General features: G+C 50.2%; 1 protein-coding gene across 1 annotated transcript in view; it reads left to right on the top strand.

The window, feature by feature from the left end:
* Positions 1-444: 444 nt before the first annotated feature.
* The window catches only part of LOC147717763 (uncharacterized), a 77341-nt gene continuing 50473 nt past the window's right edge, over positions 445-27312 (top strand). Inside the window, exon 1 of the mRNA XM_086924553.1 lies at positions 445-938. Within this exon, the coding sequence (XP_086780679.1) occupies positions 881-938 (58 nt within the window). The 5' untranslated portion in view covers positions 445-880. The remainder of the gene's footprint in view (positions 939-27312) is intronic.

The raw sequence follows: 27312 nt of genomic DNA, 5'->3' as shown, positions 1-27312 counted from the left end.
AGGTCCCCGGACTTTAACTTCATGTCTATCTGTTCCACACGTGTTTTTCCATTCAGTTTGTTCTACATGCCTTCATGTCAACACGCCTTGCTCTGTGCGCTTATTCCACAGGTATATATCTCGCAAGATGTTGCCCCCTGGCATGTGCCTGTCTACGCACCAACAGGCTTTCTCCATGCATGAACAGTGTGTGTTCGTGAGGCACGCACTGACCAGCCGTCAAGGCGCGCACAGACTCCGTCAAAAGCACTATTTTTTCCGCTTCTTCCGCCAGGAACACCCGTGCCCAGCGCCTGACGGGGCTCTCCCTGGGAGGATGGCCTAGCGGAGGCTCCCGTCTGTCTCTGGGCCCCAGAAACCAGCCTCCCTGAGGTGTAACGTAAGGGTTAACTTACACAGCATCATGCGTCTCTCTAGTTAAAGGCCGTGAGAGCGAGGGGTAGCCATGGAAACAGGCCATGGAGAAACAAGAGAAGTGTCAGGTCCCGCGAGCAGGGCAGCCCTGGGGTCTGGTCTGAGGCCCTCTGCGATTTTATTGTCAAAATAATCTGGAAATGGATCGGAAGAAATCCACCAACAGGAGGCCTCTGAAAGGCCAGCTGGGCTGGGGCAGGACCAGGCACATTCAGTGCAGAGCCTACAGACCTCCCCAACAGACCTTCCGGAGAAAGCTCCCTCACTCTCCGCCAAGGCCAGTCCCACCCAGTTGTGACACATCCTTTCGATGTGGCTGCATTGCACAATGGACAGAAACCGTCTTGGGGGATTTTGTCACCCTGTACGAGTCGTCCGTCACCACTTCCTGTTTATTTGCAATAGAGGCAAGAGATGCATTGGAGGAGAGAGAGAATAAAGATATTCAGTTTATCACGCTGCCAGCATGCTGTCGGCTGTCCTGATGCTCCTCTCCTATGGACTTGCCACCTCGGTGGCTCAAGGTAGGTTTCACCTCTCCTCTGCAGCTCAAGGTAGGCTTCACCTCTCCTCGGTGGCTCAAGGTAGGTTTCACCTCTCCTCTGCAGCTCAAGGTAGGTTTCACCTCTCCTCTGTGGCTCATGGTAGGTTTCACCTCTCGGAGGTGGCTCAAGGTAGGCTTCACCTCTCCTCTGCAGCTCAAGGTAGGCTTCACCTCTCGGAGGTGGCTCATGGTAGGTTTCACCTCTCGGAGGTGGCTCAAGGTAGGCTCCACCTCTCCTCTGTGGCTCATGGTAGGTTTCACCTCTCGGAGGTGGCTCAAGGTAGGCTTCACCTCTCCTCTGTGGCTCAAGGTTGGTTTCACCTCTCCTCGGTGGCTCAGGGTAGGCTCCACATCTCTTCCGTGGTTCAAGGTAGGCTTCACCTCTCTTAGGTGGCTCAAGGTTGGTTTCACCTCTCCTCGGTGGCTCAGGGAAGGCTTCACATCTCCCCCGGAATTCAAGGTAGGCTTCACCTCTCCTCTGTGGTTTAAGGGGCTTCACCTCTCCTTCAGACTCAAGGTAGGCTTCACCTCTCCTCTGTGGTTTAAGGGGCTTCGCCTCTCCTTCAGACTCAAGGTAGGCGTCACCTCTCCTCTGTGGTTTAAGGGGCTTCGCCTCTCCTTCAGACTCAAGGTGGGCTTCACCTCTCCTCTGTGGTTTAAGGGGCTTCGCCTCTCCTTCAGACTCAAGGTAGGTTTCACTTTCACCTCTCCTCGGTGGCTCAGGGTAGGCTCCACATCTCTTCTGTGGTTCAAGGTAGGCTTCACCTCTCTTAGGTGGCTCAAGGTTGGTTTCACCTCTCCTCGGTGGCTCAGGGAAGGCTTCACATCTCCCCCGGAATTCAAGGTAGGCTTCACCTCTCCTCTGTGGTTTAAGGGGCTTCACCTCTCCTTCAGACTCAAGGTAGGCTTCACCTCTCCTCTGTGGTTTAAGGGGCTTCGCCTCTCCTTCAGACTCAAGGTAGGTTTCACCTCTCCTCGGTGGCTCAGGGAAGGCTTCACATCTCCCCCGGAATTCAAGGTAGGCTTCACCTCTCCTCTGTGGTTTAAGGGGCTTCGCCTCTCCTTCAGACTCAAGGTAGGCTAGGCCTTACTTCTCTCCTGTTCTCCATTGCAGCCTGCACTTCTCTTCCGTGTCCCAAAGGCAGCTTCACTCCTCCTCCGTGGCCCAAGGAGAGCCTCACTTTTACTTTGTGTCTCAAGGTGCGCCTCATCTCTCGTCTGTGCCCTCAAACTGGGTTAGTCGCTCTGGAGAATCCTGACAGTCTGGTGCCTGAGACCTATAATGAAAAGTGAAAAAGCCCTAGGAAGGGAACCTCTGCCCTGATTTGCTAATTATGTATTTGAAACTCTCTCGCACTTTTATTGGCCCTGACTTCCCACCAGCTCTCCACATCTTGTCCCTTGTATCGAGCTTGAGTTTGGACTCTGCATGAGCCACCTGGAGGCACAGAGGGCCAGCACCAGGGCACGCCCCTCCCACACACTTGCTGCTCTTTCCCACAAGCTTCAGGCAATGCACTGCACTTGCTGGCGACCCTGCACTTAGTGCTTAATTTGTAAACCATAGTAAGTGCCAGAGGCCTTCACAGGGGGCCACTGCAGCGTGCACCACCCGTTGCCCCTGCCAGCGCTGCCAATGGCGGTACCAACACGTCTACTAACCATCGCACTCCTACAAGTGTGACAGTGCAAACTCTTACAGGCCATCCAAAGCTATACGAATGGGTGGGTGGCGGGTACTAGTCATTTTTAATGTATATTGAATAATTAAACTCAGTGTTGGGTTCATCCCAAAATGAGAGAAACAGCACCGCCATGCCATGGGCTGTAATAAATGCTGTGTTGAGAAGTAGGTACTGGTGCTTAGCACCAGAAAGCACTGGCTCAAATTAAGCACGGTCTCCACTGCTCCTTGAACCTTTGACCCTGTAACCAGGGTTTTGCTTTCATGCTTACTTAGGTTGTGTGCCACAGATCTATAGATCTATGCCCTGTAGGATAACATTGCTAGCACGCTGTATTTACGTTGATTATAGCTCCTTAGCGCATTGGTGCAGTCAGAACTATATGGGGTCATGTCTGCAAACGAAGTTCCTGGACCACAGGGCTTTAAGGGGGCCTCAGGACCACATATATTATATATTATGCCTGTATTATACTTAATGCCACCTGCCCTACTTTATCTACCTGTAAATAAAGACCTATTATTTTTTTGTATAATCTCAATTACGTTTATTGATTGTGATTACTTGTTGTGAATGTTTGACCTGCCTGTTGTTATCTTCAGTGCCGAGATACCCTTAAGGGGGCGCTATATCAAGTGCCAAGGATGTGTAAAGCTGATTTGTAGGCATGGAGAGATTCGGGGCCTCATTTATGAGAAGTGACGCAACGCTGCGTGAAAGCAGGGATGCGTCACTTCTCAGTGCGCCCTACTTGCGACATGATTGACGCGTCATATTTACTGTATGACACATCATGTCGCAATGAGTTACAGATACGTCAGTATTTCTGACCTATCTGTATGGCGCAAAAGTGACGCATTCCTGGAGTGTGTCACAAAAGTGACGCAATTCCAGCAATGTGTCCTTTCACATGGAGCAAGCCCCATGTGAAAGGGCCTGCGTCAGTCTTACGCCCGCTATGAGGCAGGCGTAAGATATTGACGCATTTGCACCCTAGAAGTGGTGCAGTGAAATCTGGTAGATTTCCCTGCGTCACTTCTACGAGGCTTACTTATCTGTGAATGCCCACCCTGCGGGCCTTATTCATGAGGCCTCGTGACAGTTTTGCTCTTCCGTTGCATCACTTTTTGTGACGCATCGGCGGCGTAAAACATGCCTCCTGTTGCGCCCTATTTACAAAGTGACGCATCTAAGCAAATGGATCACTTTGTAAACCCCTGCGCCACATTATACCTGCGTCAGGTATAATGTATGCAGGGTGGGCATTCCCAGGTAAATAAGCCTTGTAGAAGTGACGCAGTGAAATCTTTTTTTTTTTTTAAATTGTTCCAAGACCTTTATTGAAAGTGTATCTTAAAGAAACACAGCTTGGTGCCTACAACCTTGATCAGGCCGGCAGCGTCTTAATCCATAAAGCATGTGGCATGTAAATAATTTTCATAGGCAGCACATAAATACACAGCAAGTCGCCTACAACCACTACGGGCCGGCCGCGTCAACAATAATATATGGTCTTGGTGTTTTACTTTTTCCAATACGGAACAAACACCAACCAAACTGGATCATTCCACTACCGCGCTCCCCACCCAGTCGACAGTACTGCGTGAAGTGAACTGCGGCGCCGTTGTGCCATTGAGACAATAGTAATGATAATAGGCTTTTAACGTAACTCTCAGCAAAGACATTCAATCAGCAGCGTGTGCATTCAGGTAGGTCATAAACAAAAAAAGGAGGGAGAAGGAGGTTAAACCAGACCAGGTCGGCCTCCAGTCAGTATATGCAATACAGGAACCCTATGTGAAGGGTCCAGAGACCTGGTAGGTATTGTATGGTTACTGCTTACTAAGTCAGTGTGTACCAAAATTATGTAAGAAAGAAAAATTTCTTTCTAGAGTCCCCTCACTCACCGGGGTTGCCCCACGGTGACATGCTTCATCATTGGGGCCATCCCAGTTCTCTACGAAAAGGGGCGTGCTGCGACAAGGCGACTACGCTGGAGCACTGGTTTTGTGAGATGACTATGTGTGGTGCAAGTGTGGTGATGGTGGAGTGGGTGTGGAATTAAAAATACCGTGCTAGTGGGCCTCAACAATTTATTTTGCTCCTAGTGTGGTATAAAAATTAAAAAGGGGTAACACTGTGTTCTAACTTTTACTGAGCTAGATCAGTGTTATGGTCAACATGTTTCAAGCTCCCCCAAGCTTTTCTTCAGGACCATACAGGGTCCAGCCCTGTATTGCCACTCCTGTTTTCAAATGAAAAAAAGTGTTGCTAAAAAACTACTTATTTATATTAAACGCTGTTGTTAATAAAACATGCGTGTTGTACATACGTTTTGTATTCTACTTGGAATTATAAAAGAGTGTTTGATCACACCCCATGGTCTTAGGCAAGGGCAGGAACGCCTCGTGGAAACATTGTTCCTATCGGCAAACCCGCTCGGTACTACCTGATGCTTCCTCGCCCGACCGCATACCAGTATACCGGTATGCAGTCGGGCGAGGAAGCATCAGGTAGTACCGAGCGGGTTTGCCGATGGGAACAATGTTTCCACGAGGCGTTCCTGCCCTTGCCTAAGACCATGGGGTGTGATCAAACACTCTTTTATAATTCCAAGTAGAATACAAAACGTATGTACAACAACACGCATGTTTTATTAACAACAGCGTTTAATATAAATAAGTAGTTTTTTTAGCAACACTTTTTTTCATTTGAAAACAGGAGTGGCAATACAGGGCTGGACCCTGTATGGTCCTGAAGAAAAGCTTGGGGGAGCTTGAAACATGTTGACCATAACACTGATCTAGCTCAGTAAAAGTTAGAACACAGTGTTACCCCTTTTTAATTTTTATACCACACTAGGAGCAAAATAAATTGTTGAGGCCCACTAGCACGGTATTTTTAATTCCACACCCACTCCACCATCACCACACTTGCACCACACATAGTCATCTCACAAAACCAGTGCTCCAGCGTAGTCGCCTTGTCGCAGCACGCCCCTTTTCGTAGAGAACTGTGATGGCCCCAATGATGAAGCATGTCACCGTGGGGCAACCCCGGTGAGTGAGGGGACTCTAGAAAGAAATTTTTCTTTCTTACATAATTTTGGTACACACTGACTTAGTAAGCAGTAACCATACAATACCTACCAGGTCTCTGGACCCTTCACATAGGGTTCCTGTATTGCATTCAGGTAGGTCGTCAGGTACACCCAATAGTTTTTAGGCCGGGCCCTGGGTGGCAGCATTTTTTCATAAGTACATAGCGTGTCCTGGCAGTAAGACATATCCCTCAGCCACTGTTTGACCGATGGTGCATTGGTACTCTCCCAGCACATTGAGATTCTGCGTTTAGCCAACATCAAGGCCACCGCACAGAACTTACGCTTTGTAGCCTTCACTTTTCTCAGTAGACCCAGGAGACAGCAGCGAACAGTGCATTCAATGGCAACCCCCACCATTTCAGACAATACAGTTACTACTTCTGCCCAATAGTGTTGAACCCTCGCACAATGCCATGCTAAATCGACAAAGTCAGCTTGGTCGGAGCCACACCGTTTGCATCGTGCTTCATCCCGCAAACCATATCTATGTAATTGAACCAAGGTATAATATGCCTGGTGTAGGTACTTAAAATGTATAATCCGCAAATTACCATTACGTGTGAGCAGTTTAGTCAGCGTGCAAGCAGTCTCCCAGTCTTTGCCTGTGAGGGGGGCCTCCAGTGTGAGAAGTTGGCCCGATATGCAACGTTCGCTATTCTAGCGACCGCTATGTATCGTTCCAACGACCCTTATGGTGTTTGGTTGTAAGTCAACCTATAGACCAGCTATCCTAGTAGCGTGGATACGAGCAGTCTAAGGCTAAAGACTCGAGAGGGCGTGTTAAGCCAGCTGTTTACCACACATGTACCCCTTGAACACCCCGTGAAAGGACACCACACAAGTGTTATGAAAATAAACAGGATATTTATTAAGAATCACAACAGCCCTGTACTCTTTATGAGGACAGGGTACTAAGCACAAACCAAATCTCTTTAGCAAATACTTCAAGTGCACAGTTTAAAACAAGTGTCCGAGGACACGGAAAGGTTAAGGTCTCGGGCGGACCCGATAAGGCAAGTCGGAAGCGAGGGACTCGGGACCCTAGAGTAAGGAGGCTATGCAGGCACCGAAATGCCGAGTTACCTAGCCACGAGGGCTGCGGCTGCACAAGTCTTACAGGCGTCGGGGTCTTCGCTGACGAGCCAGGAGCCGGAAGGAAGGAGTTGCTGGCCGGCGACCAGTGCTGAATAGTTCGTAGAGATCCAAGCCTGGATCGGAGATTGATGAAACCTGAAAGCAGAGGGGACCAAGTTCGTACTACTAGCCAGTAGTTAGAGAGTACCAGGAAGGCACCGGTTGGCCGTCACCTCCACTAGGTGAGTGGGCGACGCTAGGCTCTGCAGTCTCACGGACCAGGAGGCGTTGTCGGCGACCACGGTGGAGGTGCGAGCTGTCCCACGAAGGATGATGCTGTCGGCGTCGCTGGGCCCAGGATGGGGCAACAAGCCTTGGCAGATCTCAGGGCCACGGGGTGGGCCTAAGATGGCGTCTTGAGTGGACCAGGAGGGTCCGGGGTGCTTCTCGCAAAGATGGAAGCAAGGGCCAGTCTGGAGCAACCAGACCAGCAGTGATGATTCTCGGATGTCGTCACAGAAGGGCACAAGCCAGCGGCGAGTGACCAGACAACGTGCTGAGCAGCGAGCAGAAGGGCCCCACGCAGATCGTGGAGATGCTGGGAGACTGCACTTCGGTGCTAGAGCGGCTCAGGGTCGGGGCTTCTCGGACCCCAGAGCACTCACCAGAGATTTACCTCGATGGTCGTGCTGGTTTTTAAGAGCGTGCAGGTTCTGATGATGGCCGGTCCCTCGAGGTCTCGTCGCACCCACAGATCACAGCTGAGCTGATGACGTGGGTAGAGGTCAGAGGTGCCAGGGAAGCCGGTTCTCGTCGAGCTGGGCCGTCGGATCCTTGAGGAGGGACTTGCAGCAAACCGCAGAGTTCTTAGTTGGTGCCCGCTGATGCAGGGTGACTACTCCTTAGCCATAAGGGAGAAATCTTGAGAAGAGTCTTGAGTGTCCTTTCGTAGAAAGTAGTTCTTGATTCAAAGATGATCTAATTTGGAAGGGTCCCCGCTCCGGTCTTTATCCTAAAGAAAGGGGTGGGTACATGACTAGGTCCTGCCCTAAGGGTGGGACCAGGAAGGGGGGTAGTTACGCCCCTCTCCCCTGCCGGGCTTTCCCCAGGCCAGGGCTGTCGCCCCTGGAACTGGTTCTAACCGGCAGATGCGTAGTGAGCACCGGGGTGCCACTCCGCAGTCACCTTCTCGCCAAAGCCCTACCTACCCAGAATACACAAACCCTGTCTGGGACGGTGCGAACAGCGCCCTCGACAGGAAACCCTTTGTCCAAGTGCTCCTCACTGGAAGGACTCCCAGCAGCAGGAGGTCAGACTCGTGTCTGTGGTGGCAGCATCCATTTTGTGGAGCTGAGGCTTCAGTTAACTTTAACCGGGGTTCACAGTTACGTACATGTCGTGTCCCTCTAGAAGGGTGGGATACTAACCTCATCGCCAGAATTGGTGAGAGGGCAGCACCCCGATTCGTATGACACCTTACTCGACATGCTTTGATAACGCGATACCGGAGTTACCGATGTGGTACGCGTTATCATGGAACAGCTATTGGGTCTTGATTCCGCAAGCTGCAGCCGGGCTCGGCTCGGGCCTGAACCTAGCTCACACGAGCCCACGCACTCTGCCTTCAGGATTGATAAGGCCTGCCATAGGAGTGACTGATAGGGACTCGGGTGTCCATTGTATGGTTAGATATAGGGCTACTATACCTAAAGCGAAGGGTGGTTACACGTCTTCGCCCCAGCTGTCGTGCAGCCAGTTGTGTCAAATTTAAGAGGCCAGCCAGGGGTGGCATAATACATGCTGCAGCCCCTGGCGGCCCTGGGTACACCTATGCCCTGCGTTACGGGGTCTGATAAGGTGGCCCAGTACCAATTGGTAAATGCACCTAGGGTACATATCGTAATTTAGAAAGAGAACAGCCAGGCTGTGGGTCTGATTAGCAGGCCCACAGCCAGAGAAAGTCGTAAACCAGTGAAACAAAAGCAAAAAATCTGGGTGATCATAGGATTGCAGACCCTACTCTCCTACATGACCCCCCCCCAAACGTCGGAACACTAAGCTAACCTTGACCAGGTGAGTCTTCTTGTTCTAAGTGGAAATATCTGGAGAGCCCATCGGCATTGCCATGATCAGTACCAGGTCTGTGTTCCACTGTAAAGTCCATCCCCTGTAGGGAAATGGACCACCTAAGCAGTTTGGGGTTTTCACCCTTCATCTGATTTAGCCACAAGAGGGGCTTATGGTCGGTCTGAATCTTGAAGTGAGTGCCAAACAAGTATGGCCTCAGCTTCTTCAGGGCCCAAACCACAGCAAAGGCCTCCCTCTCAATAGCTGACCAATTCTTCTCTCTAGGGGTCAGCCTTCTACTTATAAAAGCAATGGGCTGGTCTTGACCATCAAAATTCAGTTGAGAAAGAACAGCTCCCACACCCAACTCAGAAGCATCTGTTTGGACAATGAATGGTTTGGAGTAGTCCGGACTCTTGAGGATAGGCGCCGTGCACATGGCCTGCTTTAGGTCATCGAATGCTTTTTGACAGCTCGCTGTCCACTGAACCTTTTTTGGCATTTTCTTGCTTGTCAGTTCGTTTAATGGTGTCACGATGGAACCATAGTTCCTGACAAACTTCCGGTAGTATCCAGCCAGGCCCAAGAAAGCTCGAACCTGAGTCTGGGTGGTTGGAGGAGCCCAGTCCCTGATTGACTGTATCTTGCTCTCCAGTGGCTGAACCTGGCCTCCACCTACAAGGTGGCCCAGGTATACAACCTGTGTCTGCCCTATCTGGCACTTGGTGGCCTTGATAGTGAGACCTGCTGCTTGCAGTGCCTCTAACGTCTTCCGCAGGTGGACCAGGTGATCCTCCCAGGTGGAGCTAAAGACAGCGATATTGTCAAGATACGCCGCACAGAAGTCATCCAGCCCAGTAAGGACTTGATTCACCAACCGTTGGAAGGTGGCAGGTGCATTTTTCAGACCGAAGGGCATCACCACGAACTGATAATGCCCACCAGGGGTTGAAAATGCGGTTTTAGGTTTGGCGTCCTCAGCTAACCTGATTTGCCAATACCCAGCTGTCAGGTCAAACGTACTTAGGTAGTTGGCCGAAGCCAATCTATCGATAAGCTCGTCTGCCCTTGGTATTGGGTGGGCGTCAGTCTTAGTGACTGCATTGAGACCCCTGTAGTCTACGCAAAACCTCATCTCTCTCTTACCACCCTGGGTGTGAGGTTTCGGCACTAGAACTACGGGACTAGCCCAAGGGCTATCCGAGGGTTCAATGACTCCCAGCTCCAACATTTTCTGCACTTCACTCTTGATGCAGTCTCTAACGTGATCAGGCTGCCGGTAGATTTTACTCTTCACGGGCAAGCTGTCACCAGTGTCAACCTCATGGGTACACCAATCGGTCTGGCTGGGTGTTAGAGAAAACATATGTCTGAACGACTGAAGAACCTGTTTACAGTCGCTCTGTTGATGTTCGGAGAGGCTGCCACAAAAGTCAACACCATCTACCGATCCATCGTCAGGATTCTGAGTGAGCAGGTCGGGGAGAGGGTCACTCTCCTCCTCCTGTCCCTCATCTAGGGCCATGAGCAAACTCATGTCCTTCCTGTCGACATATGCTTTTAGCCTGTTGACATGGAACACCCTGTGGGGGCTCCGGGGAGTTCCCAGGTCGACCAGGTAGGTGACCTCTCCCTTTTTCTCCAGGATGGTGTAGGGCCCGGACCACTTGTCCTTGAGTGCTGCTGGGGCCACTGGCTCCAACACCCACACCTTCTGTCCGGGCTGGTAAACAGTCAAGACAGCGTTTTGGTCATGCCAAGCTTTTTGGAGTTCTTGGCTGGCCTTAAGGTTTTCAGATGCCTTTTCCATGTATTCCGCCATCCGCGAGCGGAGGCCGAACACATAGTCCACTATGTTGGTTGCAGGCTTTTTGAGAGGTCTCTCCCATCCTTCCTTCACCAAACACAGTGGTCCCCTTACAGGATGCCCGTACAAAAGTTCAAAAGGGCTGTAGCCAACCCCCTTCTGTGGGACTTCTCTGTAGGCGAACAAGAGGCAGGGGATCAGGACGTCCCATCTACGCCGAAGCTTTTCCGGTAGTCCATGAATCATCCCTTTTAGGGTCCTGTTGAATCTCTCAACAAGCCCATTGCATTGTGGGTGATAGGGTGTAGTGAACTTGTAGTTAACACCACATTCCTTCCACATAGCAGTTAAGTAGCTCGACATAAAGTTTGCACCTCTGTCGGAGACGACCTCCTTAGGGAAGCCCACTCTGGAGAACACTCCAACTAGGGCTCTTGCCACAACAGGTGCTGTAGTGGTCCTAAGGGGAATAGCTTCAGGATACCTGGTGGCATGATCCACTACCACCAGTATAAACTTGTGCCCTGATGCTGTAGGTGGTTCCATGGGACCGACGATGTCGATCCCCACCCGTTCAAAGGGTACCCCCACCACAGGCAATGGTATAAGGGGGGCCTTTGTCGTGCCACCTGACTTACCACTGGCTTGGCAAGTGACACAGGAGCGGCAAAACTCCTTGGTATCTTCGTTCATGTGTGGCCAGTGAAAGTGTGAGACAAGCCTGTCCCACGTTTTCGTCTGGCCCAAGTGACCTGCTAAGGGAATCTCGTGGGCCAAGGTAAGTAGGAAACCACGCTGAGACAAGGGTACAACCAGCCTCCTGGTCATGCCAGGCTTGGGGTCTCTTGACTCAGTGTACAGGAGTCCATCTTCCCAGTATACCTTGTGGGTACCTGTGGCGTTCCCAGCAGCCTCAGCAGCAGCCTGCTGTCTGAGGGGTTCAAGAGAAGGGCAGCCTAACTGGTCCTTCCCCAGGTCTTCCCTTGAGGGTCCCCCTGAACCCAAGAATTCAACTTGATCAAGTTCGAATTCCCTAGGCTCAGTTTCCCGCAATTCCTGTAGGTCAGCCTCCTCTGAGACTTGATCCTCGACCTGGGGCAAGGGGGAAGGCGCAGCCTTAACCCTACTGCTCCTTTTCTTGGGAGGTGTCTGGTCCGTTGTTCCAGGATCCAGCACCTGTTCAGTGGGGCATTTCATGACCTGTGACCTAGTCACGGCGAACACATGTGCTGGCAAACCTAACATTTCCATGTGAGTCCGGTGCTCCACTTCTGACCATTGTGACGACTCCAAATCATTGCCCAACAAACAATCCACTGGGAGGTCTGGACTAACTACAACCTTCTTTTGGCCAGTTACCCCTCCCCAGGAGAAAGCTACAATTGCCATACTGTGATTGGTAGTGACATTGCTTGCATTGGTCACCAGGAACTCTGTACCTGGCATGATCTGTCCAGGGTCCACAAAGTTAGGCGTCACCATGGTGACGCTGGCACAAGTGTCCCTATAGGCCTGAGCCATCTTTCCATTTATGAAAGGCGTCTGTCGGTATTTGCCCAAGGAATTGGGGCTTACGTCAGGGGACACGTCCACGTCCCCTGTACTGACAAGGACAGCCTGAGTGAGTGTGCCAACTAAGTTGTCACGCCCCTCAGAACCCAGGGTTAACCCTACTAAACCCTTGGGAGGCGCACTACCACTGCTGACTGTACTAGGGGGCACAGGTGCCTTAGGGGCTGCAGTGGCAGGAGTCTGCCCTCCTCCTTTCTTGGTGCACTCACTAAACCAGTGAGATTTACTTTTACAGTACTGGCACCATCTTTTGGATTGGCCTTCTTTCTTCTTTTGGGGAGCCTGACCCCCACCCTCTTTGGGTTGTTGGGGACCTGTCGAAGACTTCTGGTCACTTTGTTCCCCTTTCAAATCTTTACCCTTCTGGTCTGCTTTCTTCTGACCACCTTGATTCTGGCCCTGGTTCTGTTTAACTCTTGTTCGAACCCATCTGTCTGCCTTCTTTCCCAATTCTTGGGGAGAGGTCAGATCCGAGTCGACAAGATGCTGATGCAACAACTGGTTCTGACAATTGTTTAAAATTTGCTCTCTCATCATCAAATTATACAATCCTTCATAATCAGTAACCTTACTGCCCAGCAACCAGCCCTCAAAAGCCTTAGTGGCACAATCGACAAAATCAGACCAATCTTGAGACTGCGTTTTCTGGGTATCCCTGAACAGCACCCTGTACTGCTCAGTGGTTAGGCCGAACCCTTCAACGAGTGTATTTTTCAAGATTTGGTAATTGTTAGCATCCTCTACCCTTGTGGTGAGGAGCTTGTCTCTTCCTTTTCCTTCAAAGGAGAGCCACAAGATAGCTGCCCACTGACTCTGGGGAACGCCCTGCACAGTGCAGGCCCTCTCCAAAGCAGTAATCCATTTGTGGATGTCGTCCCCTTGTTTAAAGGGGGGCACTATCTTACCAAGGTGTTTCGTATCGAAACTCTTTTCCCTATTACTAGGTACATTGCTGCCACCAGTGGGGACTACCCCACTTAACTGTTGCTCTCTTGCAAAGGCAAGCCTTTCTTTGGCCAGGGCAAGTTCTTCCCTTTCGATCCTTAGATTAGCTGCCCTTTCCTTAGCTTCGTACACTCTCCTCTGGGGGGACGTCATCCCTCTCTGAGACGAGTTGTGAGAGCCATTGGTTTGAAGGGATCTGCCAGAGCCTCTTGACAGAGATCTGGCTCGTCCATTCCCAATGTTAAGCTGACCTGATAGTGGCCCCAGGGGTCCCCCAGTACCGCTATCATGTTTGCTTAAGTTGGACCTGCTTAGTCTGACGACTTCTACCTGTCCCTTATCTGCCTCATCCCCAGAGAGATCCTCATCCTCATCCTCCTCCACATCCTCGTTCTCGGTTGCGAGGTGAATGAGGTCAGGATCGTCTCGGGTTCCCTCGAGGGGAGGCATGTCTCCTTCTGGATTAGAAGCGCTACGAAGTTTCTCAGCTCTTCTGGCATCATACGTCTCCAAGAGACCAATCAGAAAGGATGTTGTGGGGTTAGACCCCTGCTGAATCTTCCTGGAGTGACACAACTGTCTCAACTCCTTGAAGCTCAGCACAGTATATCCTGAAGGGATGACCTGTGGAGGGTCAACTGACACAAGGGGAGACCCAGAGTTTCCTCCTTTGTCCGACATACTGTTTCTAGTGTGGTGTAAGTGATGCACCTACCTACACTATGTGTTTACCTACTGTTCCCTTGCTAAGAGTTGTAGCCAAGGTGTGCTAAGCCTTGAGGAGCTACAACAGCTGGTTCAGTAGAACTCAGAGTATTCTAAGCTTTTAGTTATATGTACTAACAGTACTTGTGCGATCTTTCAACAAGATATTCTTAGGATACGTGTGGTAAAACAACAGCAAGCTCAAATCCCAACCGCTGCCACCAATGTGAGAAGTTGGCCCGATATGCAACGTTCGCTATTCTAGCGACCGCTATGTATCGTTCCAACGACCCTTATGGTGTTTGGTTGTAAGTCAACCTATAGACCAGCTATCCTAGTAGCGTGGATACGAGCAGTCTAAGGCTAAAGACTCGAGAGGGCGTGTTAAGCCAGCTGTTTACCACACATGTACCCCTTGAACACCCCGTGAAAGGACACCACACAAGTGTTATGAAAATAAACAGGATATTTATTAAGAATCACAACAGCCCTGTACTCTTTATGAGGACAGGGTACTAAGCACAAACCAAATCTCTTTAGCAAATACTTCAAGTGCACAGTTTAAAACAAGTGTCCGAGGACACGGAAAGGTTAAGGTCTCGGGCGGACCCGATAAGGCAAGTCGGAAGCGAGGGACTCGGGACCCTAGAGTAAGGAGGCTATGCAGGCACCGAAATGCCGAGTTACCTAGCCACGAGGGCTGCGGCTGCACAAGTCTTACAGGCGTCGGGGTCTTCGCTGACGAGCCAGGAGCCGGAAGGAAGGAGTTGCTGGCCGGCGACCAGTGCTGAATAGTTCGTAGAGATCCAAGCCTGGATCGGAGATTGATGAAACCTGAAAGCAGAGGGGACCAAGTTCGTACTACTAGCCAGTAGTTAGAGGGTACCAGGAAGGCACCGGTTGGCCGTCACCTCCACTAGGTGAGTGGGCGACGCTAGGCTCTGCAGTCTCACGGACCAGGAGGCGTTGTCGGCGACCACGGTGGAGGTGCGAGCTGTCCCACGAAGGATGATGCTGTCGGCGTCGCTGGGCCCAGGATGGGGCAACAAGCCTTGGCAGATCTCAGGGCCACGGGGTGGGCCTAAGATGGCGTCTTGAGTGGACCAGGAGGGTCCGGGGTGCTTCTCGCAAAGATGGAAGCAAGGGCCAGTCTGGAGCAACCAGACCAGCAGTGATGATTCTCGGATGTCGTCACAGAAGGGCACAAGCCAGCGGCGAGTGACCAGACAACGTGCTGAGCAGCGAGCAGAAGGGCCCCACGCAGATCGTGGAGATGCTGGGAGACTGCACTTCGGTGCTAGAGCGGCTCAGGGTCGGGGCTTCTCGGACCCCAGAGCACTCACCAGAGAGTTACCTCGATGGTTGTGCTGGTTTTTAAGAGCGTGCAGGTTCTGATGATGGCCGGTCCCTCGAGGTCTCGTCGCACCCACAGATCACAGCTGAGCTGATGACGTGGGTAGAGGTCAGAGGTGCCAGGGAAGCCGGTTCTCGTCGAGCTGGGCCGTCGGATCCTTGAGGAGGGACTTGCAGCAAACCGCAGAGTTCTTAGTTGGTGCCCGCTGATGCAGGGTGACTACTCCTTAGCCACAAGGGAGAAATCTTGAGAAGAGTCTTGAGTGTCCTTTCGTAGAAAGTAGTTCTTGATTCAAAGATGATCTAATTTGGAAGGGTCCCCGCTCCGGTCTTTATCCTAAAGAAAGGGGTGGGTACATGACTAGGTCCTGCCCTAAGGGTGGGACCAGGAAGGGGGGTAGTTACGCCCCTCTCCCCTGCCGGGCTTTCCCCAGGCCAGGGCTGTCGCCCCTGGAACTGGTTCTAACCGGCAGATGCGTAGTGAGCACCGGGGTGCCACTCCGCAGTCACCTTCTCGCCAAAGCCCTACCTACCCAGAATACACAAACCCTGTCTGGGACGGTGCGAACAGCGCCCTCGACAGGAAACCCTTTGTCCAAGTGCTCCTCGCTGGAAGGACTCCCAGCAGCAGGAGGTCAGACTCGTGTCTGTGGTGGCAGCATCCATTTTGTGGAGCTGAGGCTTCAGTTAACTTTAACCGGGGTTCACAGTTACGTACATGTCGTGTCCCTCTAGAAGGGTGGGATACTAACCTCATCGCCAGAATTGGTGAGAGGGCAGCACCCCGATTCGTATGACACCTTACTCGACATGCTTTGATAACGCGATACCGGAGTTACCGATGTGGTACGCGTTATCATGGAACAGCTATTGGGTCTTGATTCCGCAAGCTGCAGCCGGGCTCGGCTCGGGCCTGAACCTAGCTCACACGAGCCCACGCACTCTGCCTTCAGGATTGATAAGGCCTGCCATAGGAGTGACTGATAGGGACTCGGGTGTCCATTGTATGGTTAGATATAGGGCTACTATACCTAAAGCGAAGGGTGGTTACACGTCTTCGCCCCAGCTGTCGTGCAGCCAGTTGTGTCAAATTTAAGAGGCCAGCCAGGGGTGGCATAATACATGCTGCAGCCCCTGGCGGCCCTGGGTACACCTATGCCCTGCGTTACGGGGTCTGATAAGGTGGCCCAGTACCAATTGGTAAATGCACCTAGGGTACATATCGTAATTTAGAAAGAGAACAGCCAGGCTGTGGGTCTGATTAGCAGGCCCACAGCCAGAGAAAGTCGTAAACCAGTGAAACAAAAGCAAAAAATCTGGGTGATCATAGGATTGCAGACCATACTCTCCTACATCCAGAACTAGGTTCCATCGTTCCTGAGCTCTGGTAGCCCTATGGCCTATTTCCGTCTGTGCCATTGAGTAAAGTCGAGATACTAAGTGTTTGGTGTTCGGGGCTGTCAGGACGAGTTGTAGTGTATCTAGAGTAGGTGGTTCATCAGGAAAGGTAGGGTAATGTTGTCTAATCGCACCTTTCAGCCTGTGAAATGTGAATTGAAATAATAACGTCGGGTTCTGTATATAGTCCAAGTCCTGTACCGTGAGGAATACTCCATCTTTATGTAGGTCAACCATTCAGACTATCCCCACTCGATTTAGTAGATCCATACCCACGGTTTCAGCCGTAACCGACAAATTGGGATGGTGGTGGAGCGGTAAAGCAGGAGCGTAGAGTGGCAGTTTGTGTGCCAGTTTACCTTATCGTCTCAATGCTGCATTCGTGGTATCAATTGAATTAATGTCCTTGTTGTGGAGAGGAGGTCTATCATGTGTGATGATGGCATCCAGTGGGACAGGCCTAGCGTTGCCCTCCTCAATAGCTACGTGGGTCAAATATGGAGTTGGATGGTACCAAAAGTTGGCATAGTGTGCCTGGGCGCATAGGTAGTATAATAAGAAGTCTGGTACCCCCCACGCCCCTTTGGAGTATGGTAACGTTAATACAGCTAGTGTGATATGTGCTTGCTTACCTGCCCAAATCAGATTCAACACCAGTGTAGTTATACGCTTGAATACTTCCCTTGGTGGCTGAATGGGGATATTATTGAAGAGGTAGAGGAGTTTAGGAAGCACTGCCATCTTAACAATCGCTATGTGGTCAGCCAGCGATAGCGGGAGCTGTATGCACCGCTTAACTTTGTCCTCTAGGATGTCTATTACTTTTCCATAATTCGTCCTAATTACTATTTCTGGGTCCCTATGGAACCAAATCCCCAGGTAGCGTACGGGATCTGTCTGCCACTCCAATGGGTATTCTATCGCATGCGGCAGTGTAGTGTTCATTAGTGGGAATATCAAGGATTTGTCCCAATTTATCTGTAGTCCAGAGAGTCCCCCAAATTTAATATATGTACGCAAGAAGGGGGTCCAGATTTTTCACGGAGACACAAACATATAGGAGCATGTCGTCTGCTTGAAGGGAAATATGCAAGGGTCTGCTTGGGAACTGGAGTGCTAGGTGATGGTTCTTCTGCCGAACTGTACAGGCCAGTGATTCCAGGGCGATGGCAAATAGGAGAGAGGATAGCGGGAAGCCCTGTCTGGTCCCTCGTTCTATATTAAAGGCATCCGAGACATAACCATTGATTTTAACTCTGGCCGTAGGTTGCGTGTACAATAACTGGATCCATTGAATAAATATTATAGGGAAGCCCATCCTGTGGAGTATTGTAATTAGATAGGACCATTCAATGGAATCAAATGCCTTTGCGGCATCCAGCGTAACCGCTACAGCTTTCATGGTCGGTGACATGTAATGTGAGACTGCAAAGAGTGTTCTAGTGTTGTGTGCGGTGGTTCTGGAGGGTATGAAACCCGACTGGTCCGGGAGTACCAAGTTCGGCATGAGCGGTTGTAATCATGTAGCGAGAAGTTTTTAGAGAATTTTCGCAAAGACAGTGGACGATATGAGTTACATTCTTCAGGATCTTTGCCTGGTTTAAGAAGCGCTATGAGTAGGGCCTCACGCAGCGTAGACGGTAGTATCTGGGCGTCATGCGCGGCCCCGAACATAGCAACAAGCCGAGGCGCTAGGATATCTTTGTACGTTTTGTAGAATTCACAGGTGAATCCTTAGTACCCGGGGCCTTGCCATTCGGCAATGATTGTATCACCTCTGTCACTTCCTCCACAGTGACAGGCAGAGATAAATATTGCCTTTGTGCGTCGGAGAGCCATGCAATGGCGATGTCCTCCAGATAATGGAGCGTTTCTTGCTGCGTGGCCACCGGCCGTGATTTATAAAAGTCACTGTATTTTTGGACAAAGCACTGCAGTATACCCTGTTGATCCGTGTGTATCCTCCCATCTTCCCCTTTAATCTGCGTTATAGTGTGGGTTTTACAGCCGGCACAGGTTTTAGCCGCCAGTATCCTCCCGGGATGCCCACCCTCTCCGTACGCTCTGGCTATGTGTTTTTTACTCAAATATTTAATTTCATCAACTGCAAATGCTTGATGTTCAGCTAGTGTGTCTCTAATTTCACTAAGGATAGAGGGCTGTGGCGTTATTTCATACTGATGTTCTAACCTACTGAGTTTGGATTCGCAACAAGACAGCTGTGTTCTGATATCACGCAATATCCCTGCCGATGTCCAGATGCAGACACCACGTATTGTGGCTTTAAACGCCTCCCATAAGAGGCCAGCATCGTCGGTGGATGTTTCATTTAGTTGAAAGTATTCCCTGATTGCCTTCTCTATTGTGTCTGCATAAACTGAGTCAGTAAGCGCGCAGCATTGAACCTCCGGCTGTATGGTGGTGGTGTGTAGTCAGGAATTTGTAGGGACAACTTGATAGGGTTGTGGTCTGAAAGCGTCTTGGGCTTGTGTGTAATCGTCCTGGTACACAACAGTAGGTCATCAGACCCCAGCCAGTAGTCTATACGTGACCAGCTGCCATGTGCCGCCGACGCATGCGTCGCCTCTCTGACTCCTGGGTTACGTGCCCTCCAGATATCTTTGATATTTAAATCTAAAAGTATGTCGTGTAGTTTGGCACGGGCCCGTGTATGGTGCTCCGTCATTTAGTCTGATCTGTCCAGACTATCATCAAGAGCGATATTTAGGTCACCACCCCAAAGCAAAGTCTGCACATCCTCAGTGTGTAGCTGTTGCCATACCTTGTGATAAAAGTCAGGTTCATCAGTGTTTGGGCCTTATGTGTTAACTAGTGTCAGTCGCCGACCCCATATCCTGCCCCTGAGTATAATGTAGCAACTATTCGTGTCCAGTGTCGTTGTGTCAATTCTGAAGTTCGTACCTTTCCTAACCAGAATGGGGACCCCTCTAGAGTACGATTAATATTTTGAGCAGTGAATAGTTTCTGCCCATCTCCTTCCCACCTGTGCATGTGAGTGCGGAGCATCGTGTGTTTCCTGGAACATAACAATGTCAATGTGCCACCTGTCCAGGCATTCAAATATCTGACGTATCTTTTTGGGATTGGGATACCCTCTTACATTTCAAGTGAGCAAATTTAACGTTTGTGTAGCTAACGTAGGCTCAGTCATGGGGCCCAATAGTGTGATCCGTGAATGTTCTTTGTCTCATCTTGACAAAATCTCCTCATGATAGTCAACACATATTGCACATAGGCACCATATTGATAACAACAGACATTTTTCGATTGGATGTAGGCAGCGCATCTTAAGTAGTCTGATCCATGAACTAAAACAGTGACCCTCCTGTCCCACCCCCCTCCCACAACAGCAGCCCAATCCTGCTGATGCCACACCCCAGTAAAACATCCCAATTGCATGGAACTTTCGCGGGGATCACCCATTGGGGGGTCCGCCTGGACTACATGTCTCCATCCGAACTAACGGATGTGGATGGACTACGCTATCAAATAGCGTCCTAAGTAATATACCAAACTATACCATGGCAGCAATTAACAGTGCATTTTGAAGAGCCCATACATATCACAGCATCCTGCAAGGCGTGCAACTTACACTAGCGCTCATGGCATTACACGTAAGACAGTGTGCAAGCGATGTAACCTGAGGTGGAGCAAATGCTGTACCAGATACAATGGTGGTAGAGCAGACACGCCACGGCACATCCAAAGGCGCAAACATCCGATCACATGTATAAAGAGGACCAATTTTGCAAACCACATTCACATGAATGGCAGCCGTAGTCGCCTCTTATCTAAGTGGCAGCACCGTACCAAAACAGTTTCCCCCAACATATTATAATTACAAGGAAATGAGGCACAGGTCTGTCAATTTCCCAGAATTTGCACAGAGAGAACACAGCATAAACATGCTGAAGCAGATACACCCTGTACCCGTAGCGTAATGAAACTAGTGTGTGGAGCAAACGGAGATATACATGAAGGCAGTCACAACGCAATGTCTCTGAGGCATGGTTCCTAGGTCAACCAGCGCTACATCCGTAGTTACATCTATACCTTCCTAGTCCATGTAATGACCGTTCTTCACCCAGGTCCGATCCCCAGTCATCTCTGTGAGGTAGGGGATACACACCCACCTAGTATAATAAAATTATGTGCTAAGGTCCTGCACACTTCAGGCCATATAGTACCAACTGCATATCGAGATAGTTTAACTTCATATATGCTTATAAAGACATGTGTACTATTGCCTGGTAACGTTTCAGAAAGTGAACTTACCACTGGCAGGGTGCCCAGCGCGACTCAGTTCAGCAGGTATAACAGTCAGGGCAGTTCCTACCAGACCGCCTGGAACAGCCGTGATTATCAGTGATACCGACAGTGTCTGTTTCCAGCAGAGCTTCACTCCTCGTCATGTTCCTGATCTTGCTCTCCTCTGTTCTTCCGGGCGGTCACAATGGTTTTGATGAATTTGTTCGCTGCCCTTGGTGTGGTGAGCATCGTTGATTTGCCATTCCAGGTTACCTTCAGACGCACCAGGTACAACATAGCATATTCTATTTTCAAATCACGTAGTTTGGTTTTTGCTGTTAAATTCTTTGCGGGCCTGCTGCACCGCCATCGTGTAATCAGGATAGGATTACAGTCGGTTGTTTTGGAAGGTGAGGTCTTTATGCTCGCGAGCCTTCCACAATATAGCATCCCTGTCGCGATAATTTAATATGCGTGCAACTATTGGCCTGGGTGGTGTGCCTGGCGGGGGACGCGTTGCCAGGGTACGGTGAGCTCTCTCCACGATGAATACCGGTGATAGTGTGTCGTTGCCAAAAAGTGTCAGACAGAGTTCCTCCACATACATCTCCATTCGGCCCGTGTTTGTGGATTCTGGCACACCTGCGATGCGTACATTGTTGCGACGTGACCTGGCCTCCAAATCCTCCGACTTGCACCTTATTACTTCCAGTATTTTTTCAAAACCAATGCATTTAGATGTGCTTGTGCGTGCTTCATCCTCCACCGTCGATATTCTTGTTTCAGCCTCATCTAGCCTTTTGCCATGCTTGTCCATCTTCGCCGCCATATTATCCACGCGGCAGGTGAGGTGGTCCAGCTTACCGTTCATGTCCTGGAGGGTGGACTGGATGGCTTTCAGAATGGACTTCATCCCCTGCGTCACGCTCTCCCCCGCGTCTGTCTCTGTGTCCGAATGTGACGCAGGTGTCCGTGTCGTCCTGCTTTGCTCGAAGTTGAGCTTAGGTTGTTGCTTGTCCGGCTTCCCCATCTTGGAACGGCAACCGTCGCTATGGTCCGCAATCCGGCGCAGTATGACACAGCACTTGAATGATGGCAGGACGTTATCCCTGCTATGTGCTCAACAGTGGTAATGCGAACTGGACATCTCCCCCGCGGTGAAGCTGCAGCTATGTGAGCACGTGCACCACAGCTCTCAATTACAACGCCACCGGTGTAACCGGGTCCACCCCGCTGTGATAGGACTGTGCTTCCAGAACGCGTGCACAGGATGAAATGCGTACACTTGTTGCCCGAAGAGATGCCTCAGTAAGGAAGCTGTTGGGGCCTGTGTCATGCGTTTTGCACCATCCAATGACCACGTCACAGTGGCGGTTTGGCTAGATGTCACATAGGCAGTTTTATCAGACTTGGCAGGCAAGAGATACCGTGCTTACCACAAATTACGCCACCATGAGATGTTTCGTGAATCTAACAGCCTTATAACGGAGGTGGTGTAGCTCGTTTGTGCAACGCTCCGCCGTTGCTCCAAGAATCAGGTGTGTCACAGTGTCACAGCAGGGGTGGCATAAAGCAATTCGACGTGTGCTCTGTAGTGACTTCGTGCGTGGATTCTGATATGTTTAATCATCCCCGGCTCGCTCTCCAACCAGTCGGAGAGAGTCGACAGGAAAATGTGCAGAGTGTCGTTAATAGGCATTCTTAGGTAGCGATGCAGCCACTAACACTGTTGTTCAGTATCTGCATGTTCCACATTAGCATGGTGTTATGAGGCGGTATACACAGCAGAGTAGGTCATCATGTTGCATGTCACATATATCGCACTGTACGTTATGGGTGCCGCCATTTTACATCTTATTAGCGTGCCATAGCCGCGTCTCCGTTTGATTCAGCCCGTACAGAGGCTATTATTAGCATTCGGGCAGCAGAATGCTCCGGGGGACCGTTCTACCCACCATCCACTGTGGAGTAAACAGTGCGCAGATATGAGGGCATGCATCCACCTCAGGAGTGCAGAATTATGGGCCGTTATTAGCGCTGGGAGTCGCCATTTTGCCGTTCTTCGTGTAGACAAGCATTGCCCACCACTACGGAAATGTCTCAATTTCGCAGGCATGTACTTCACAACATCTCCGTAAAATAAGCGGCTACGCCTTAGGTGTTTCTCCGGTGGGTCTCGGACAGGCGGCAGTTAACCCTTGCGAGCTGAGTTGGTTGTGGACGCCATCTTACCCGGTCGATGGAAGTTCCTGGCCAGCAGGTCCGGGTCGAGTTGCTCCGCCCATATCAGCAGATGTGGCCTCAAATAGCTCTCATTAATCGCCCTGCATATTCCGCTCGTGGATCTTGTATGGCAATACCGATTTCAAGTGTTAGAAACGGTATAAAACTCGTGATTTCCAGTCCGTCCGTCGGCACTGCCTTTTCAGCCAGCCATCCCGCAGTGCGCCCTCTAGCGCCCCCCTAGACGCAGTGAAATCTACCAGATTTCACTGCGTCACTTCAAGGGTGCAAATGCATCAATATCTTACGCCTGCCTCACAGCAGGCATAAGACTGACGCAGACCCTTTCACATGGGGCTTGCCCCATGTAAAAGGACACATTGCTGGAATTGCGTCACTTTTGTGACACACTCCAGCAATGCGTCACTTTTGCGCCAAACAGATAGGTCAGAAATACTGATGTATCTGTAACTCCTTGCGACATGATGCGTCATACAGTAAATATGACGCATCAATCATGTCGCAAGGGGTGCGCACTGAGAAGTGACGCATTGCTGCTTTCATGCAGCGATGCGTCACTTCTCATAAATGAGGCCCTGCATACATTATACCTGACGCAGGTATAATGTAGCGCAGGGGTTTACAAAGTGACGCATCTGCTTAGATGCTTCACTTTGTAAATGGGGCGCAACAGGAGGCCTGTTTTATGCCGCCGATGCATCACAAAAAGTGATGCAACGGAAGCGCAAAACTGTCGCACGGCCTCATAAATAAGGCCCGAGTGATTTGCCCAGAATCATAGGATGTTGATGACGCAGAGACTTGAACCTAGTTCCCACGGGTCCGAGGTCGGCAGCTTATGCGGTGACACAACATCCTCTAAAATTAAATGAACATAAGTGTGTCAAAGTCTTAGCACTAAGCCTGCTACCACGTCCTGCAGTAAGAGGGACTGCCCCATCTAGTTACTCTGAGAGACAAGTAAGTATTCAACTGGAATAGTTTGGTTATTGACTTGGTGTGTAATAGTACCTAATGTTCTGGGACAGGACAGACAGACACTGCGCAGGAAACCACAGACTTCCCCAAGACCCTGAGATATGACGGATACTGTTTACAAAGCACTGACTTCCCCATCACCCAGGACAAGGGCTCCTAAGGTCGCTTCCTCATCGATGCTCGTAGAATTACGTCACTTCCTTCTCGCTGCCCGTAGAAGGGCGAGACCTCTACTCTGTCTCTGCACGCGAGATGCCTATCTTTTGTGTTGTTCGTCCTCCCAGACATGTGACTGTGCTACAGACATTAGCATCACAGACGCACCGGCTTCTTGAAGGGAACTCCCAATTTCTGGATCTGTTTGTCATCGATTAATGTTTAAAGAAGTCATTTCGGGTTCCCACTCTGTCTGGTGCTATTTGTTGATACAGTTTTAAACCTACACCTCTTTAGGTTTCTTCCGTTGTGCGCTGTGTTTTAAGAATTTGTACCGCAGCCTGCTGCCCAAGGGGCTTTTGTGGCTCTGTAGAGAAACAGCATTAATGCAGAAAGAGTTAAATGCTCTACAAAGGGCAAGAGTAGAAGATAGACAGGGAAGACAGACCCTTCAGTTCCATATTATTAGATGGCTGTTTTCCTTCTGGACAAAGCAGGTGAGAGAGTTCAGGATCTTGGCTGTCTAGACACAAGTATTGCCCTCCCACTTTGTCTACATGGCTCAAAAGAGATAACTCTACCCTGGCCTCATTACTTATGTGATCCTAATAAAACAGAAAAGGGGAGACGGTGTAGCCTAACGGATAGGGCGATGGATCTCTAATTTGGGGAACCGGTTTCGTCTCTCGGCAATGGCTAAACGTCCTGTGAATCTGAGCAAATCACTTAATGTCCCTTTGCCTACAAAAAAAACGAATGCGCCCTTGTGTAACCAACTGGTGCTTATGTAAAGCGCTCTGATACCCGATACCGTCAGGTGAAGTTCGCACTATATAGAGCTACGGGTAAAAAAAGGAAAAAAATCTTCGAGGTAAGGTGTGAAGCTACCTGCGATGCAAAAATGTAAAGCAGCTGAGTAGCAGCTTGTGCACTCACTGCAAGCCAGCCATAAAACTGCCCAATACACCCAATCGCTTTTTTGGTCGGGTCAGAAGAATGGCCACTCGGCCCGATGAAGGTGTGAATACTTGTGTGCAGTGTCCCCAGCTGCTGGAGTTGGGTTGAGCTGCTTTGGGGCCCAGCTCTGTTGTGGGCATCCAGGGTAAGGCAACATTCCATCAAAGCCTGAGAGGTTACCCTCCTGGGATGGCGGAAGAGAGAGCCCATACCAGGAGCTCATGTTCTCAGACACCAAAGAAGGGGGTTGAGATTTATGGGCAGGGCCTCAGACTTTGCTGGGTTGGGTTTGAAAAGGCTGGCCGTCTACTCCCAACGATTGCTTTCAAGGACTAACCTTACTTTGTACTAGTACTTGCCTCCGAGCTGAGAAGGACTCGAGTGATGCTGGCGTTTACGTACAACTAGTTCTAGAAGTTATAGTGGTGAGAACTCATGGCTTGGCGGTAGGACTCATAAATGAGCAGAGAAATCACTGGTCACTTCCTCAGGCGCAGTCTCAACCTCACACTTGTTTCCTCTGCCTCCCCGCTGTACTGCTTGTGGTTCCAAGGAAGGACACTGGGCCTATGGAAGCTCCCTGTCTTCTTTGTGGCCTCCTGTAGAGAGGGAATGTTAGCTGGTCCTCCAAAAGATGGGTAGAAGAACAGGAGGCTGGACCTTCCAAACCCCGAGGAGGACAAACTTGTGGCTAATGCTCTAGATGCGGATTGCATTGAGTCTCGCGTTCTCTTGCCCTCAGTGACCGGCCGGACTAGCAGGAGCTCCTCGGTTTGATGCATCCATGCAGAAGATACCCTTGGACTGACCTTCTGGCCAATCAACACAAACTGGCTTCTGTCCTTGCCAGCCTTCTTAGGTGCAGCTGTTTCTGAGCCTACAGATGCAGGAAGAAATGTGCTGGACTTGTAATGTAAATGTGCTGGACTTGTAAAGCGCACAGCTGCCTGTAAGCGTCCCGGCACTTGCTTAGGGAACCCGTCCTGGTATTCCCCTGTGAGAAACCCCGGCAGGGTGTCCACAAGGTGAAAGCCAGGCATCCCGCCGCGAGGGGCCGTAGTGGAGATTAAGCAAGCTATTGCCCAGAGTCGCAGAGTGTGACCCCGTGAGTTGAGTAGGCACCAGAGCGAGAATTGTCGAGTCCGTGGAATTTTGAGCCCGAGACCCGCCGAGGCGGGGAATCGAACCCTGGTCCACGGTCGATCTCAGCTTCCGGGTCTGCCGCCTCTAACCACTGAGCCACGCTTCTCCAAGCATTGTCCATAGTAAAGATGGCAGACAGACAGTAAAACCTAAGCTTTCCTTTACACAGCAGCACTCAGCCTGGCCCCATGTTCTCCCAGTTTCATCGGCCCTTCCTAACTAGCAAACTAGACCAGTTGAAACTGTTCTCTGAAGCTTAGGAGGGACTTCCTTGCAGGAGCTTCTACAGGGCCCCATCCACGAATGATCTCCGACCTAAATTTCGTGTAGCCTTAAATGTTCGATATATAACGGATCAAAAATGTGAAGATTAATTAGATGCAGAGAATAATTGCACATGTGGTTCGCATTTCCAAAATGTTAATGTTCATCTGTTAATTGACTGTCGTCATATTAATAGGTTTCGCCAATTGATTTTAATACTGCTTTTTATAAGATATGATATAAATCATCGTAATGAGCACTTGCACTTTTTTTGAACATGGAATGTTTAGATTGTGCATGCAACCTGGCAACATATTTAAAAATATGCTTGGATTAGTTATGCAAGAGGTTAAGTTAGCTATCTTAGTGCTGAGGTGTTAGGGGAGTGGAGATCTTATGTGTTAAATGGCGGTGAACTTGGGTACTAGCCTGGTTTACAAGCTGGGTGGGGAGAGGTGGGGTCATTTAAATTGCAATTTTATTCTGTTTTTCAATGTTTGGTTTGAAGTCAAGTGCCTAAACGTTAATAAAGTTGAACTTGGATTTATCTCCTACCTATGTGCAGAAAATCCTAAACACACCATAAAATTGCACATCTCACCTGGGACTTGCAACCACTCCATCAGTGGTATTC

Source organism: Lissotriton vulgaris, chromosome 5 (genome assembly GCF_964263255.1).
Source record: "Lissotriton vulgaris chromosome 5, aLisVul1.2, whole genome shotgun sequence".
Lineage (NCBI taxonomy): Eukaryota > Metazoa > Chordata > Amphibia > Caudata > Salamandridae > Lissotriton > Lissotriton vulgaris.
Note: the sequence above shows the minus strand (reverse complement) of the source record. Positions and strands in the feature narration are given on the sequence as shown.